Source organism: Nelusetta ayraudi, unplaced genomic scaffold (assembly GCF_046127955.1).
Source record: "Nelusetta ayraudi isolate G7.1 ecotype Tasmania unplaced genomic scaffold, CSIRO-AGI_Nayr_v1 ptg000026l, whole genome shotgun sequence".
Lineage (NCBI taxonomy): Eukaryota > Metazoa > Chordata > Actinopteri > Tetraodontiformes > Monacanthidae > Nelusetta > Nelusetta ayraudi.
Window position 1 is genome coordinate 1583228 of NW_027466076.1, and position 13730 is coordinate 1596957.

At 52.0% G+C, this 13730-nt stretch overlaps 4 protein-coding genes across 4 annotated transcripts in view; 2 read left to right on the plus strand and 2 right to left on the minus strand.

Moving 5' to 3' along the window:
• The window catches only part of LOC142890060 (uncharacterized), a 43995-nt gene that overhangs the window by 15671 nt on the left and 14594 nt on the right, over positions 1–13730 (plus strand). The gene's annotated exons all lie outside the window — the stretch shown is intronic.
• On the plus strand, positions 416–4145 carry gpr37a (G protein-coupled receptor 37a). The gene is made up of 2 exons (XM_076028815.1): positions 416–1423; positions 2580–4145. Exons 1-2 carry the CDS (start codon positions 707–709, stop codon positions 3462–3464), a joined length of 1602 nt encoding a protein of 533 aa, XP_075884930.1. The 5' UTR covers positions 416–706; the 3' UTR covers positions 3465–4145.
• LOC142889873 (hyaluronidase-5-like) lies at positions 6941–9007 on the minus strand. Its single transcript, XM_076028555.1, has 3 exons — positions 8074–9007; positions 7746–7835; positions 6941–7649 (listed from the first exon to the last, which is right to left on the minus strand). Exons 1-3 carry the CDS (start codon positions 9001–9003, stop codon positions 7233–7235), a joined length of 1437 nt encoding a protein of 478 aa, XP_075884670.1. The 5' UTR covers positions 9004–9007; the 3' UTR covers positions 6941–7232.
• Positions 10743–12515, minus strand: LOC142889874 (hyaluronidase-5-like). Its single transcript, XM_076028556.1, has 3 exons — positions 11585–12515; positions 11399–11488; positions 10743–11181 (listed from the first exon to the last, which is right to left on the minus strand). The coding sequence occupies exons 1-3, from the start codon at positions 12491–12493 to the stop codon at positions 10840–10842; spliced, it is 1341 nt and encodes a 446-aa protein (XP_075884671.1). The 5' UTR covers positions 12494–12515; the 3' UTR covers positions 10743–10839.

A 13730-nucleotide genomic window follows, 5' to 3' on the forward strand; every position in this document is an offset into this window, starting at 1 on the left:
GAGGAAAATTGGCTTACATTCCTTGTAAAGTCACAGTCACTCCACAATTGAATGTTATTATTTTTTTAGACCAATTTAGGGAATTTTAATAATTTTCCCCGGCACACCTGACATTATCTCACGATGCACTAGTGTGCACAGTGCTAGAAAAACACTGATCTTTTCAACTGTCAAAATGTGGGAGTTGAAAACTAACACTGGGCTTGGTGTAATGCAGCCAAAGGGCGCTAGATGGCGACAGGGGCGAGATAAAAGTTCTCATTTAATGGAATGCGTCCGATTTAAACTTTGATTCGATGTTTCGGCAACTTGTTATTGACCCTGACGGTTTGTTGGAAAAGACTGATGAGGTGACTGATCCAGTTGTTTACATCAGCTGATGATGAGATGTCTGTGGTTGTTGCGTGACCCAGACTGGAGTGGCTTCCGTGCCTGTTGACCAGACTGGTCCCACACTCTCCAGTCAGCTGGTCCCAGTGCGGTCCTCGGCTGATGAGCGGCTGTGCGAGCGAAGGTGGGCGTTCCCCATAAACGGGCTCCTCCCCAACGATCCCACCCGGCGCGGTGCCTGAGAAGTGGAACTGAGGGGTCGAGGGCGGAGGGCGGCTGTGGAAACCCTCAGTTGTTCGGTGGAAGCGGGTCAGAAATGGACCGAACCGGCCGGAAGTCGCTTGTTCTGCCGGGTTAGACTCGCCGACCGGCCGCCATGCTGCCTTCCCTCTCGGTGCTCCTGGTTCTGGGGCTCTGGGTCGCCTCTGCCGGTGCCGCCGCCGCTGCCTCCTCCTCTGGGCTCCGATCCGAACTCTCCGGGCCGGACTGGGCTGCGCTCAACCCGGGATGGGGCGGACCACACATGCCGCCACCGCTCCGCTCGGCGCGTAAAAGCGATGCGCAACTTGGAGCGTTACGCACGGAGGAGGCGGACGAGCCGGAGGAACCTCCCCTGCTGCGAAGCCCCAGAGCCCGCAGCCGCAGGGATGCTCCGCCCGCCGCCGCCATGGCTCAGCAGGACGGGCCGCCGCTAGGCTTCAACGCCTCGGACCCCCTGGAGCAGGAAGTGGAAGAGGATGTGCAGGAGGAAGAGGAGCTCCCCGACCTCACCCCGCCGCCATTCTCGGTCAACACCCGGCGGAAGCGGGTGAGGAACCCCTTCTACCCGCTGGGCGCCGAGGCCTACGCGGCCTACGCCGTCCTGGCGGCGGCAGCCATCATCTTCAGCCTGGGCATCCTAGGCAACGTGTCACTCATGTGCATCGTGTGTCACAACTACCATATGAGGAGCATCTCCAACTCGCTGCTGGCCAACCTGGCGCTCTGGGACTTCACCGTCATCTTCTTCTGCCTGCCGCTGGTGGTCTTCCACCAGCTCACCAAACACTGGCTGCTGGGTCAGGCCTCCTGCACCGTCATCCCCTACCTGGAGGTGAGTTGGGGGCGGGGCTAGGCTGGGGGTACCACCTATACGAGCCTGTAGGAGTCTGTAGCAGCATCACTTCAGAGTCTGGTCCAGCAGAACAGAAGAAATTGGCTGCAACCAGCTGGTGTTTGTTCACATGAATCGGCCAATCAGATGGCAGGGAGTTAGTCAGTGGGAACAACCCAGTGATGCCATGTATGTATTTTATAAAAAAAGCTGCCAGATTTCCTCCCAATGGTCCCAGTTAGCTTTACGGAGAAATTAGCACTATCAACAGTATAATAATGATAATAATTTCGTGTCGTTCATTTTTTTCAGATGTTGCGATCATTCAGGTCACATGACTAAGCTGCTGGTGTGTCTTGGGGATGCTCCCCCCATGCTGCAGGAGTGTGAACTTTGACAGTGATCTCACAAAGGGCCCTGACACTCGCACAGTTTAGTCGTAACCACACCCACAGCCGGGTGTTGGCTCCACCCTCTCCGCCTTTCTGCCCCACAAGCCTTGTTTTGCCTGTGGCTGGAAGGGCCAAACGAGGCGTCATTTTTTAGCAGGAGGCTGTAAACAGAGGGCTAAACAATCAGCTGCTGCCTGGAGGTCTGCAGGTCTGGAGGTCTCCGGGCAGACGCTTGTTTGCACCACGACAGGTTTTATGGGAGGAGTCGACTCTTTTCAATTGGGTTTAACACCAAGCGTCTCTAATCTGAATCGATGGGATGACACCTGCTGTCCAATCAGAGAGCAGTTGAGGATTAATGAGGAGTTGCTCAGACTGAGATTAGAGGCCCGCACTCACTCACACACACACACACACACACACACACACAGTCTGAGGAATCAGGTCTGACATAAGATGTGGTTTTAATTTGTTGTTAGTCCAGTTTGCCCTCCCCCCGTGTGTGTGTGTGTGTGTGTGTGTGTGTGTGTGTGTGCTCATTCTTGCCCATTTGCTTTCCAATGCGTCCCCTTCAGGACCCAATGGTCCTCAGCATGTAGAGCTTCAGGTCCTGAATCAATTCTTTATAAACAAGTTAGGATCCCCCCCCCCCCAGTGGCAACACTTGGTACTGCAGTTGAACCCTGCCTCCTTACTGCCCCTTGCTGGTTCTTGGTGCCCTCTTCCTTGCAGACTATTAACCCGAGCGTCTCTCCCCCACCCAGGTGGCCTCTCTCGGGGTCACGACCTTCACACTGTGCGCCCTCTGCATCGACCGCTTCCGCGCCGCTGCCACCGACGTCCTGACGCCCTACGAGACGACGGAGGGCTGGGCGTCCACGGCAGCAAAGTTGGCCGTCATTTGGGTGGGCGCCCTGCTGCTGGCGCTGCCCGAGCTGCTGATCCGGCAGCTGGCGAGCGAGGATGGCGACACCCCCGAGGCGCCGCCGTGCCAGCGATGCGAACTGCGCGTGTCCACGCAGCTGCCCGACGGCCTCTACGTCCTGGGCCTGACCTACGATGGCGCCCGCCTCTGGTGGTACTTCGGCTGCTACTTCTGCCTGCCCACGCTCTTCACCATCTGCAGCTCGCTGGCCACGGCCCGCCGGATCCGCCGCGCTGAGCGGGCCTGCAGCGCCGGCGGACCCGGCGGCCCCGGCGGCCGCAGCAGGAAGCAGCTCCGGCTGGAGAGCCAGATGAACTGCGCCGTGGTGGCGCTGGCCATCCTCTACGGCTTCTGCATGGTCCCCGAGAACATCTGCAACATCGTGGCCGTGTACATGGCGGCCAGCGTCTCCCGCAGGACGCTGGACGTGCTGCGCCTGCTGGGCCAGATGTTGCTCTTCTGCCGGGCGGCGGCCACGCCGCCGCTGCTCTTCGGCATGTGCCGGCCGTTCCGGCGCGCCGCGATCGACTGCTGCTGCTGCTGCTGGCAGGAGTGCCATGATCCGCCCGCTGCCGACACGCCCACCGATGCACACAACGGCCCCGACGGCCGTGACCACGGCCGCGGCCGCCGCCGCCCATCGCGGGGTGAGTCAGCTGCCACAGAGCTGGAACTCCCGCCACTCCGCAGGGCGCCGTCCAGCACGGTGGGCACCCACTGCTGAGAGGTGGGCGGAGCTTCCCTTCCGAAAGGCCCATTCTGAATTGGATTCCATCCGTTTGGTCCGACAAAAGGAGAGTCGTTCACCGATGTTTGGTTCACATAAAACTGAGCCAGTCCTTTATACTGAGTCGTTTGTAATGAGACAAGTCACTCGGGCGCCATTCACGTCGGCGGAACCGCTCCACTTTTAACTCACCTGTGTTTTCCCAGAATCTGCACTTGGTTCTTAAAAGTAGTTTTTGTCTTTTAGTTAAGTTAAAAAACTGATTTTATTTTATTTTTTGGACCTTCGCACTGAGGAAACGAGTCCTTTTAGCACCACGTTCTGCCAGTCGGAATATAGAATCTAGATCAAAGTGACTCCTGAGCTGTCTGATCTGAAGACCCAGTCGTTCAGGTCGTTTGGATGTTTTTTTTCCTGGTTTCCTCCTTCCACTCAATCGAGCCGTTCAGCTGTTTGCATTTGTTTTCCTCTTCGCACTTTTGTTTGTAAGCTCGGAACAGCGTCAACGTCACTTTTAAATCTAGATTTTTTTTTTGACTTTTTGATTTTGTTTTTCTTTTTAAAAAAAATGGACTGAAAGGGGAAATAGTCGGAAAATCTAGCAGAACTGTTTAGCTCTCACGTTCTCCAGCTGTTTCACTCATAAAAATAAATAAAACCTTCCACATTCCAACCGTAGTTCCGTTTAAACTTCATTAACGTCAGCAGAAAATATGTGTGCGCCGTGGGGGAAAAAAATGTTTTTTTTTTCTTTTCAAATATTATTGAAAAACTCATAAGCTTTAAAACCAAACAATTTAATGGCTATAATGTTGCCTTAAAAAAACAAAAATTTGGCTAGTTGAAGCTAATTTGGCCAACTCTGCAATGCTATTAGCAACATACTCTTGTTCAGACTTTGCGGATCAAAGGCTGCGATTGAATCCAGCTGTACATTTTCAACCCAGTAACTCAAATATTTCCTAAAACAGTGACAATGTTTTCGCTACTATTTGTTTGTTATGTTATGTTTTTTTTTTAACTTATCGGTTTTGTTTTTGTTTTTTAAATTTAATTTTAAATTTATTAAATAATTAAATCAATGAAATTTGATGTGATTAATTTAGCAAACAATAATTCAAGTAAATTTGAATATCTGTTAAATAAATATCTAATTTCAACGGAGGCTGCTTTTGCCTCAGTTCAGGCCTCGAAGCAGCACCAGAACCAGAACCAGAACCAGAACATTGGTTCAACACATAAGTCAACTTGTCCTCCAGCACATTGATTTGCTACATCACACTGCTGCAGCTGCTGTTTGTCATCATCATCATCATCATCATCATGCCGGTGGCCGCTGCCCAGCCGGAACCAACACAGCAGCGATTGTCCTGTGCTGGTCGTCACGGCGACGGGGGGCGGGGCCTCCCAGCTGTTTGGCCTGCGGTGCGGTCCATCCTCTGGAGCGTCAACCCTCAGGCTCCCTGCTTCATTCCTCCTGTCAGCGCTGACAGACACACTGTTGTTTGGGCCTGCTAGCTGTTAGCTGTTAGCTGTTAGAAGCTAGCGTCTAGCTTGGCAGCCCACTCACAGTCCAGAACTGTCCGACTTCCTCATCCACCAAATTCCCACTTCTGTCTTGTTGCGCCCTCGGACTTTCACCCAAAGTTGTACTGGCACTTTGACACCCAATGTTTTTTGAGTTTAGTGAAAATATTTGAGATTTGAAAGGAGGAAATTGAAGGAACTTCACATCCCATAAGGCATGCCAGATGTAAATCAGCTGCAGAACCTCATCGGATCCCTGGGGATGCTCCGGGAAGTTTTAATCTTCACAGAAAATTGTTTTATCTGCGTGAGAAATGTGATGGGTTGTCTTGTGGGATAATTGTGCAACATTCCTCAGCCATTGTGCACGTCCATCCAAATTTAGAGGCTCATTCTTCTTCTCTAATCAGCTACCGGCCTTTGATTCGCTCTCCGCTGTTGCCAAATGTTCGTGTTTCGGCCTTTTGTGCCTTTTGAGGCCAGCGGCTCCGCCCACCGCTCCAGTAATTAGACAGCCCCTATTCATTCTGAAACAATGGTGCAACAAGAGACACTGAGGCTCCGCTGTCCTGCCGACCCAACGCTCCCAGGATCACGTCCTGTCCTGGAGGGGGCAGGGCCAGGGGTCATCACACTGAACTGACCAGAACCAACCACAACCAGACGTCAGACAGATACCAAAGGGCCCCGCCCCCTCATCCATACATCATCACCTGCTCCTTCAATTGGGAATCAAAGGTCGGAAGAGTCAAAGAGTCAAAGAATCGATTCAATTCGTCGGTCGGAATCGTCGCAGCATCTTCAGGGCCAGATCTGATGTCTGAGAGCGCTGGGGGTCAAAGATCAATGAGTTGATTCACATTGATTCAGCACCTGACCGAGCCAGAGACTGAGCCGTCTGAACAATCTGTTCTCTCCGCCCCTTTTTAACAGGACTGACTCCTCCTCCTCCTCCTCCCCCTCCCCCTGGGGAGGGCGAAGGGTGGGTGTGTGCAGCGAGGCGTTTAGACTCGGTCGCTGACCCAGAAATTGTTGCCTCAGCAACACACAAAAGCAGAAGAACGACAACAATTAGTTTCTTGATCAGCGTCGGCCTCATTATCCAGAGGGGGAGGGGCCAAGCTGGGAGGACGCCGTGGCTCAGAACGCACAGCGATCCCCAGCAAACACTGTGACAGGAAACATCTCACTCACACTTGTGGTAGGAGGTGTGTTTAAGTAGAAACACAGAAACACTCAACAGAGCTGAGAGACGAACAACATAAGTTTAGAGTCTGTTAAATCAAAGTCCCAAAAATAAAAAATAAAAACGGACTCCGAACACACGCGGCAGAATAATAACAGACATGTGAACTGTCTTTTGTTTGAGTCAGGTGACCTTTGACCTCCTATGGCTGAATATGGATGAGGAGACGTAGAGTCACGTCACAACTTGAGGAATTTCCCTCATTTAAGCGACAAAAAAAACAACGGCTTTGTGTGTCAGCATGAGGACGGACTTAAGCTTTCCTGCGGGCTAAATGCTGAGCTATGCAAAGCAAAGGCAGCTGCCTGATGATAATCCAGGGAAGAGTGACAAAGTGAAAAAGTGTTCACATTGATTAATCCGGCTGGTCAACTGCTGCACCTCCTCGTGGATGATGGGAAGGTTTTACTGAGGTTGGGAATGACGATATTCCCAGATCAGCTTTCCAGCCAGGCAGCCAGACCTGTTCCAGTTCTGTGCTTCATAGAAACACAACGGCCAGAATGAAGTCTGGATGGAGCTGTGAAGGTCTGAGCTCTGTCTCCCCCCACAGGCCATGTCCCGCATTGCTTTTTCGCACTGAGGTTCTCGTAACATAGTTTGATGTACTAGTTCCGACCTTTGACACTTTTAATAACGATAACCGATGTTTATTTTTCTTTTTATTGAAAATGTACTGAACAATGACCCCAAAGCCGAGGTCCTCTAAAATAATCTCCTATCTTTAAAACATCACCCACTGTCCGTCTGAACTCTGCTGTTGTGTGGTTCAATACAAATAGCTCCACTTCAAACAACAATAAGTCAATAAGTCAACTACTTTGAAGAAACTTTATATCTTTGAAAGACTTTTAAATATGAATGTAACCAGCGTGTTATTTCCTATTTAAGCAGTACAAAGTACAGATATTTGCGTACAAATGTGGAGAGTCAAGCTAATAATGTATAGTTAAGTATTTGCACTTGGTTACTCCTCACCTCTGCTCACCTGTTCACATCAGCAAAAGCCTCAGGCATACCAGCTGTGTCAGGAGCAGAAGAGGGTGTGGCCTCCTGACGGCTGTGTTCTGGGCGGTGACGGCGGCCTCCTGGACGGTGTTTGGTATCAGCAGGTATCGACACGGCCCGCCGCTGCCGTAGCACATGCAGTCAAAGTGGCGGTCAAACCAGTTCACGTCGTCGTACGAGAGGCTCCCGTCCACGACCAGCGCGCCGCCACGGTGCCGGCGCCAGATCCGGTAGCGGTCGGGGTGGAGGTGGAGGTAGACGTCGGCGTCCCAGCGCTTCCTGACACAGCGGCCGCGGCCCTGACACAACGCCTCACTGCAGAGCCGCGCCGCCGTGGAGACGTTGAGGATGTACGGGTTCATCGCCTCCTCCAGGTGGCGCCGTGCGTCGAAACACGAGTCCTGAGGGAAGGAGAAGCAGTAGCGGGTAGGTAGCGCTGAAGAAGGAGGAGGAGCCAGTTTTTGTGGGCGGAGATCGAGGAGCGGGACCTAGTGTACCTCAGACTCTGTGACGTTCATGTCCCCCCAGGAAACCACGCCGGCAGCGCCCAGAGCAGCGGCTTCGCCAATGGTGTTGACCAGGTCCAGCTGTGTAGGAGGAAGTTCAAAGGCCGGTGAGGACGGGCACGAAACTGAGGGCAGAGCCAAGTCAGCTTTCATTTTGACTTCAGTACGTTTCAGAACCTATACTTCTTATTTTGACTTGAGTAAAAGAGTTGAATCAGTACTTCTACATTGACCGGAGTATATATTTTTTTTAAACACAGGTATATGTGCTTTTACTGCAATAAAGAATAATGTGAATACTTTCTCCACCTCTGCTGACCTTGGACATGTAGTCGTTGGTGCTGTCCTTGTACACGGGTCGGATGTAGGCGTAGACCGGGGTGGAGTAGGTGCTGTTGGCCAGGATGGAGACCCTCATGGCCTCCTGGATCCGGTGGCGGACGAAGAGCCGGGCCTGCCTCGAGTCCCTAAGCACCAGTTCAAGGTAGATGGATGGGTAGAGAGCGCTGGACTCCCTCCAGAGCCACAGCAGCTGGTCGTTGCGCTCCCTCTCGATGTCTGGACACTCCCCGGTGAAGGTGGCCAGGTCCTGGTTGTAGTGGTAGTTGTAGCAGTCGGGGTAGAGGTAGTATCCCCACAGCCTCCTGGGCCTCAGCCGCCTGCCCAGGCCCAGCGAGCGCAGGAAGTACTTCCTAGCCGCCCGCTCAAACACCACTTTGGCTCGCTCCTCCGCCTCGTCCTCTGACAGGGAGGCGTTCTTCCTGCGAACCACGTCCACGGAGTATTGCCGGTAGATGTCTTTGCTGCCCCAGTTCCTGACCCACTGCGGCCTCCACTCCTCGAAGTCCAGCACGGCCAGGCCCGGCTGGTCCTCGGGGATGTAGTGCTGGATGTCATCCTCGGCCAACTCACGGTGCTCCTGCAGGTCGATCAGCTGGGGCAGCCCCTCGTCGTAGGCCTCGCCCGTGTCCTCGTCCAGGTAGGGGAAGATGCCGAAGCGGTCTGTATAGAAGATAGAGACGCTCTGGTTGGTGGCGGTCCTCAGCGTGCTGCTGACCAGGTGGAAGTAGGAGAGGTCGAGCGGCAGGCCAAAGCGGACGTGGCAGAGCTCAGTGGGGGCGTTCCACAGGAAGAGGAAGGGCTGGTGTGGATGGAGGGGAGGGGCGGTGCTGGGCAGCGGCTGACTGGAGACCAGTTGGACCAGCACGGCCAGGACCGTCCGGAAGAAACTCTGGCTGCTCATTTTCATATCTTGAGATGAGATCTTGAGATTTTAAAAAAGACACACACACACACAAAGAAGAATAACTGTAATGAAGCCGGAAGACCACCAGACCAGCAGAGCTATAATACCACTCCCAGTCCCTCCAGTCCCTGTCTGCAGTCCATCGAAACCCAACAGTCCCAGTCCCTCCTGTCCAAGTCCTAACAATCCAAGTCCCAGTCCCAACAGTCCCTGTTCTTGTTCCACCACTCCAGTCCCAACTGTCCCAGTCCCCCAATCCCTCCAGTCCCAACTGTCCCAATGCCAAATTCCCTCCAGTCCGTGTACCTCCAGTCCCTACAATCCCAGTCCTTAATGTCCCAGTCCCAGTCCCTCCACTCCCTCAGTCTTGGCGAACCACCAACATGAACTAACTTCTAGCATCGTTGCTTCTAATAATCCTTCTGATTATTGGGTGTTCGGGATTCTCTTCAAGCTGGGATCAGCTCTTCAGTTGAACTCAGGTCAAAACATGAAGCCGGAGGAGCTTTGTTTGGATGTCATGTAACCTGATGAATGAATCACTGAAGGGCCGCAGGGGGAAATTGAATCCCAGTTCACCCAGTCCTACTAGTATCTGTGTAGCAAACACTTCCTCAGTGCTCCGCCTTCACCTGTCACACCTGCCTCAGCCCGTCGCAGCGTGTCTGCTGCCCCCTACTGTGAGGCGCGAGGAAAACCGGTTTGCCAACTTCAAAAAACCACAAGTGAATGTTTATCTTCTTCATTGCTAACAGATCGGGGTTCATGGTCATCCTTCTGATCTGACAAATTAATGGTCTGACCTCCTTCCACTTGTTGGAGATCTTTATGAGCATGTTCATGGTTCACCGACACAACGAGTCTTCTCTGATCTGCTCCGTTTGTCTGGAGGCAGTTGGAAGTCTGACACATTTACGAGCTAAGCCATCGAGTCAGCCTTTACAGATCCACGCCCAGAGTAATGATCAGGTCAGCACCCCAGTAAAACCTTCCAGTAAAACCTCCCAGTAAAACCTCCCAGTAAAACCTACTAATTAGCACCGAACCACCGAGGAGCTCCTACCTTCCGAACCCGTCTGAGTGGAAGAGCTGCTCCACCTCCACCTATGCAGGCTTGTTGGGGCTAGTGATCCACAGGTGATCGGAGAAGGTGTTCCTGCCCTTTTTATTGGGGCGTCCTATCCCATCCCTTCCAGCCCCGCCCCCTTCTCTCCCTACCCATCTGCCTGCCTGAGGGACATATCTGGAAAGTTTCAGGAGGATGAGTAGGACCAAGATGTGGACACGTTGCTGTCGGGACACGCCAGGAATGCTACAGGACCGGGCTGGCCAACAGGAAGCTGGTTTCATCAGAACTTCCTGTGGGTGGCATTCACGCCCATTACATGTTTTCAATATCCACACAAATGAAAAAATGGTGAAAGTCTGATTCAGGGATAAGTCCCCCAGCTTAGAGCTCTGACATGTGGGAACATCAGGAGAAGAAGAAGATGATGATGAAGAAGAAGAAGGAGAAGAAGCTGTGTGTGATTCAAACAGTATCTGATCAGCAGTGGTGCCTGTGACAGCCTTCAGTGTTTCTTTGTTTTACTTTAATTGGCATTTTCTTTCTCTTTTAGTGCCTCATATATAGTTATTATCATAATATTTTATTTCTTTGATGTTTGAAAGTCAGAAGACACAACAGCCCCAGGAATTTATCTTCATTCCATTTCAAATTTTATTTTTTCAAATTTTGCATTTCAATTTCTTATTTTAATCTTTTTCTAGAAATCACGCAGTCTGAATATGATCCGGAACAATCCAACCATAATGGGGCCAACCACCTGGAGGCGCTGTTCAGTGGGGCGGCTGGATCAGGATACGTGTCTCTGACTTGGGGTAAACCAGTTTGGCGGAGCAGCTGCTGCCGGCGTAGCAGTGGCAGGTGAAGGCCGCCGCCCAGGCATCCATGTCAGCGGGGGCCGGCCAGCCGACGGCCTCGTACTGCCCATCCACCAGTCGGATGTGGAAGTGGGCGGCATTCAGGTGCAGGTAGTTGGTAGAGTCGTAGTCCTTGCGGAGGCAGCGGCCGGCACCCTGGCACAAAACCCTGCTGCACAGCACGGCAGCCGCCGTCACGTTGGCCACGTAGGGGTTGAGGGTGTTTTCCAGGAAGTGGGAGAGACGTTGACAGGAAGCCTGAGGAGGGAGTTCAGAAGGACAGGGGTCAGAAGCTCACAGGCCAGAAGGTCAACGACAATGGCGGTGGCCCGGCAGCCCCAAAACAGACCAAACACTTGGTGCTGAAGAAATCCTAGAGGTTTGAAACCGGACCAGAACCTGAGTGAGACCTCTGCGCCACCTATCAACTGACTATCATGTGATAGAGGGCTCCTGCACCTCTGAAAGGGCCCACCTCTGTCTGGTAGTCGCTGCTTGCGCCCCACAGGATGACCCCCGAAGCCCCCAGAGCTGCAGTCTCTCCAATGGTGCTCTCCAGGTCCACCTGGTTGCCATAGCAAAAAACAAACAATCATTGTCTTGCCGTGATGGGCGTCAGACCTGCCGACCGACCGACCAACTGACTCCAGGCTCCACCGACCTGCGTCAGGAACTTATCGTTCTTGGTGCGGTACAGGATCCGGGAGTAGACGTAGGTGGGCACCATGAGGGGGCGCCACGAGAGCTCCGCCAGTCGCAGCGACTCCTGCACCCGGTTACGGACATACAGTCTGGCGTTGGGGGAGTTCCTCAGGCCCTCGCTGAGGTAGACAGATGGGAAGTGGGCGGTGCTGCGGTTCCACAGCCACATAAGCTGCTGGTTCTGGGCCTTGGTTTTGTCGGAGCAGCGTCCCGTGTAGCCGGATTCGCTCCACTTGCTGTTGTAGCAGTCCGGGAAGAGGTAGAAGCCCCACAGGTGATTGGGGCGCAGATGCAGGCCCAGCTGCAGGGTCTTCTCCATGAAGTTCTGAGCCGCTTGCTCAAACTGGACCTTTGCCACGTCTCTGACCTTGTCCAGGGGCAATGATGGGTGGAGCTTGCGGGCGTGAGCGACGGAGAACTGTCGGTAAACCATCTTAGATCCCCAGTTGCGGAACCACAGGGGACGCCAGGCCTCCCAGTCGATGACGGCCAGTCCAGGAAGCTTCTCAGCGATCAAATGCTCGATGTCCTTCTCCGCCTCTACCAGGTGTTCCGTTAGGCTGGCGTTCTGCGGGATCCCGCCCATGATGGACTCCTGTGTGTCAGGGTGGATTTCTGGGTAGAAACCCAGTCGTGGCTCATAGAAGATGTTGAGGAACTGATGAGGCCTGGCGGCCGGTGTGCTCACTGCTTGGAAGGCCTCCAGGTTGAGATTGATGTTGCTTTTCTCACACAACGTGGTCGGGGAATTCCATATAGTAATGAAGGGGTGGCCTCTGATGAGTGGCGGTGTGGTGGGCCGCAGCGTCAGGATGGGAGGGGTCCTCAGGATACACAGGGAGATGGCGAGGAAGAAGAAGAGCGCCATGTGGTCTGCTGTTCCAATCCTTTAACCTTGGAAAGCAGGAATTAAGAGACCAGTTTCAAACGGAGGTCAGAGAGTCGCTCTCAGTTTTGATGAGACTTTTTAAGAAATTTGGGAAGAGAATCTGACACAGTCCAACCTGCACTTGTGTTCTAGTTCTAATTCATACCTGCACTGGTTCCTACCAGCAGCTGTCTTTTGGTTCATATACACAGCTGTGTTCTGGTTCTGGTTCCTACCTGCAGCTGTATTCCGGTTCCTGTGTTCTGGTTCCGCCTTTGTTCTGGGTCTGGTTCCTACCTGCAGCTGGTCTCAAGCCATCGGCAGGTCAGAAGCTTTATAAAGGCTACCATGACTGTGTTCCTGTGGCTGTTTGCACTGGGTGATAAAGGCTTTGCTGGTTCTCAGCGGAACAACATCCTGGAGCTTCGGACTAGAACCAACGCCTGTTTACTCAGATTGAGGACAATCTGTTACACTTACCCACAAAACGCTAAAGCAATTAGTAGCGACTCAAAATCTGTTTTTGTTACATGGTTGCATTGCAGCTTGTGAAAAGTAAAAAACAAAGTTTTAAAAAATTATTATTATTATTATTATTATTATTATTATTATTATTATTATTATTATTATTATTATCACATGTATTATTAACAACATGCACATTTATTTCTTCAACATGCAGAAAGACTGTTTCTCTTTGACCAATCAGTGGTCTGCTACAGCTCCACAAACTTTCTGTTATGGTTGGATATTGTCTCATTACTTGGACATATTTGTGTTTTTTTCCTTCAATGATAGATTTGATTGATTGATGTCTTTGATTGGTTTGATTGGATGACTGAGATGTGGACTCAGTCATAGTATTTAACTTCTTTACCTCCATTGTGTGCAGTGTTTGCTGAGGTCTGTGGTGTTCGGTCAGTAATATTTCACTGCTTCTTTATCCTCAGTTTCATAAGTCTTTCGTTTGCATTGCAATTCAAGCACCGACTGCAAGAACATCCGTGAGCTCCCGGATGAAAAACAAAACCCCGGAGATCCTTCATCCCCCTGACATGTCAACCAGAACTAAATGACTAAAACCAGCCCAGTTCATCTTGTTTTGGAGCTGCTCAGGTTCCATAGTGGCTATAAAAAAAAACACCAACACCTTCCTGATTGGCTGGCAGGAAGTGCAGTGATCAGATCGTAGAATTTTTTTTTATAGCTAAGAAAAAAAAAACTAATAATAATGCAG

Coding starts and splice junctions, on each gene's coding strand:
- gpr37a (XM_076028815.1), top strand. CDS start 707: ATGCTGCCTTCCCTCTCGGTGCTCCTGGTTCTGGGGCTCTGGGTCGCC. Junction 1,424..2,579: donor CCGTCATCCCCTACCTGGAG/GTGAGTTGGGGG, acceptor TCCCCCACCCAG/GTGGCCTCTCTCGGGGTCAC.
- LOC142889873 (XM_076028555.1), bottom strand. CDS start 9,003: ATGAAAATGAGCAGCCAGAGTTTCTTCCGGACGGTCCTGGCCGTGCTG. Junction 7,836..8,073: donor CCAACGACTACATGTCCAAG/GTCAGCAGAGGT, acceptor CCTCCTACACAG/CTGGACCTGGTCAACACCAT. Junction 7,650..7,745: donor TGAACGTCACAGAGTCTGAG/GTACACTAGGTC, acceptor TCCTTCCCTCAG/GACTCGTGTTTCGACGCACG.
- LOC142889874 (XM_076028556.1), bottom strand. CDS start 12,493: ATGGCGCTCTTCTTCTTCCTCGCCATCTCCCTGTGTATCCTGAGGACC. Junction 11,489..11,584: donor ACGATAAGTTCCTGACGCAG/GTCGGTGGAGCC, acceptor TATGGCAACCAG/GTGGACCTGGAGAGCACCAT. Junction 11,182..11,398: donor GCAGCGACTACCAGACAGAG/GTGGGCCCTTTC, acceptor CTCCCTCCTCAG/GCTTCCTGTCAACGTCTCTC.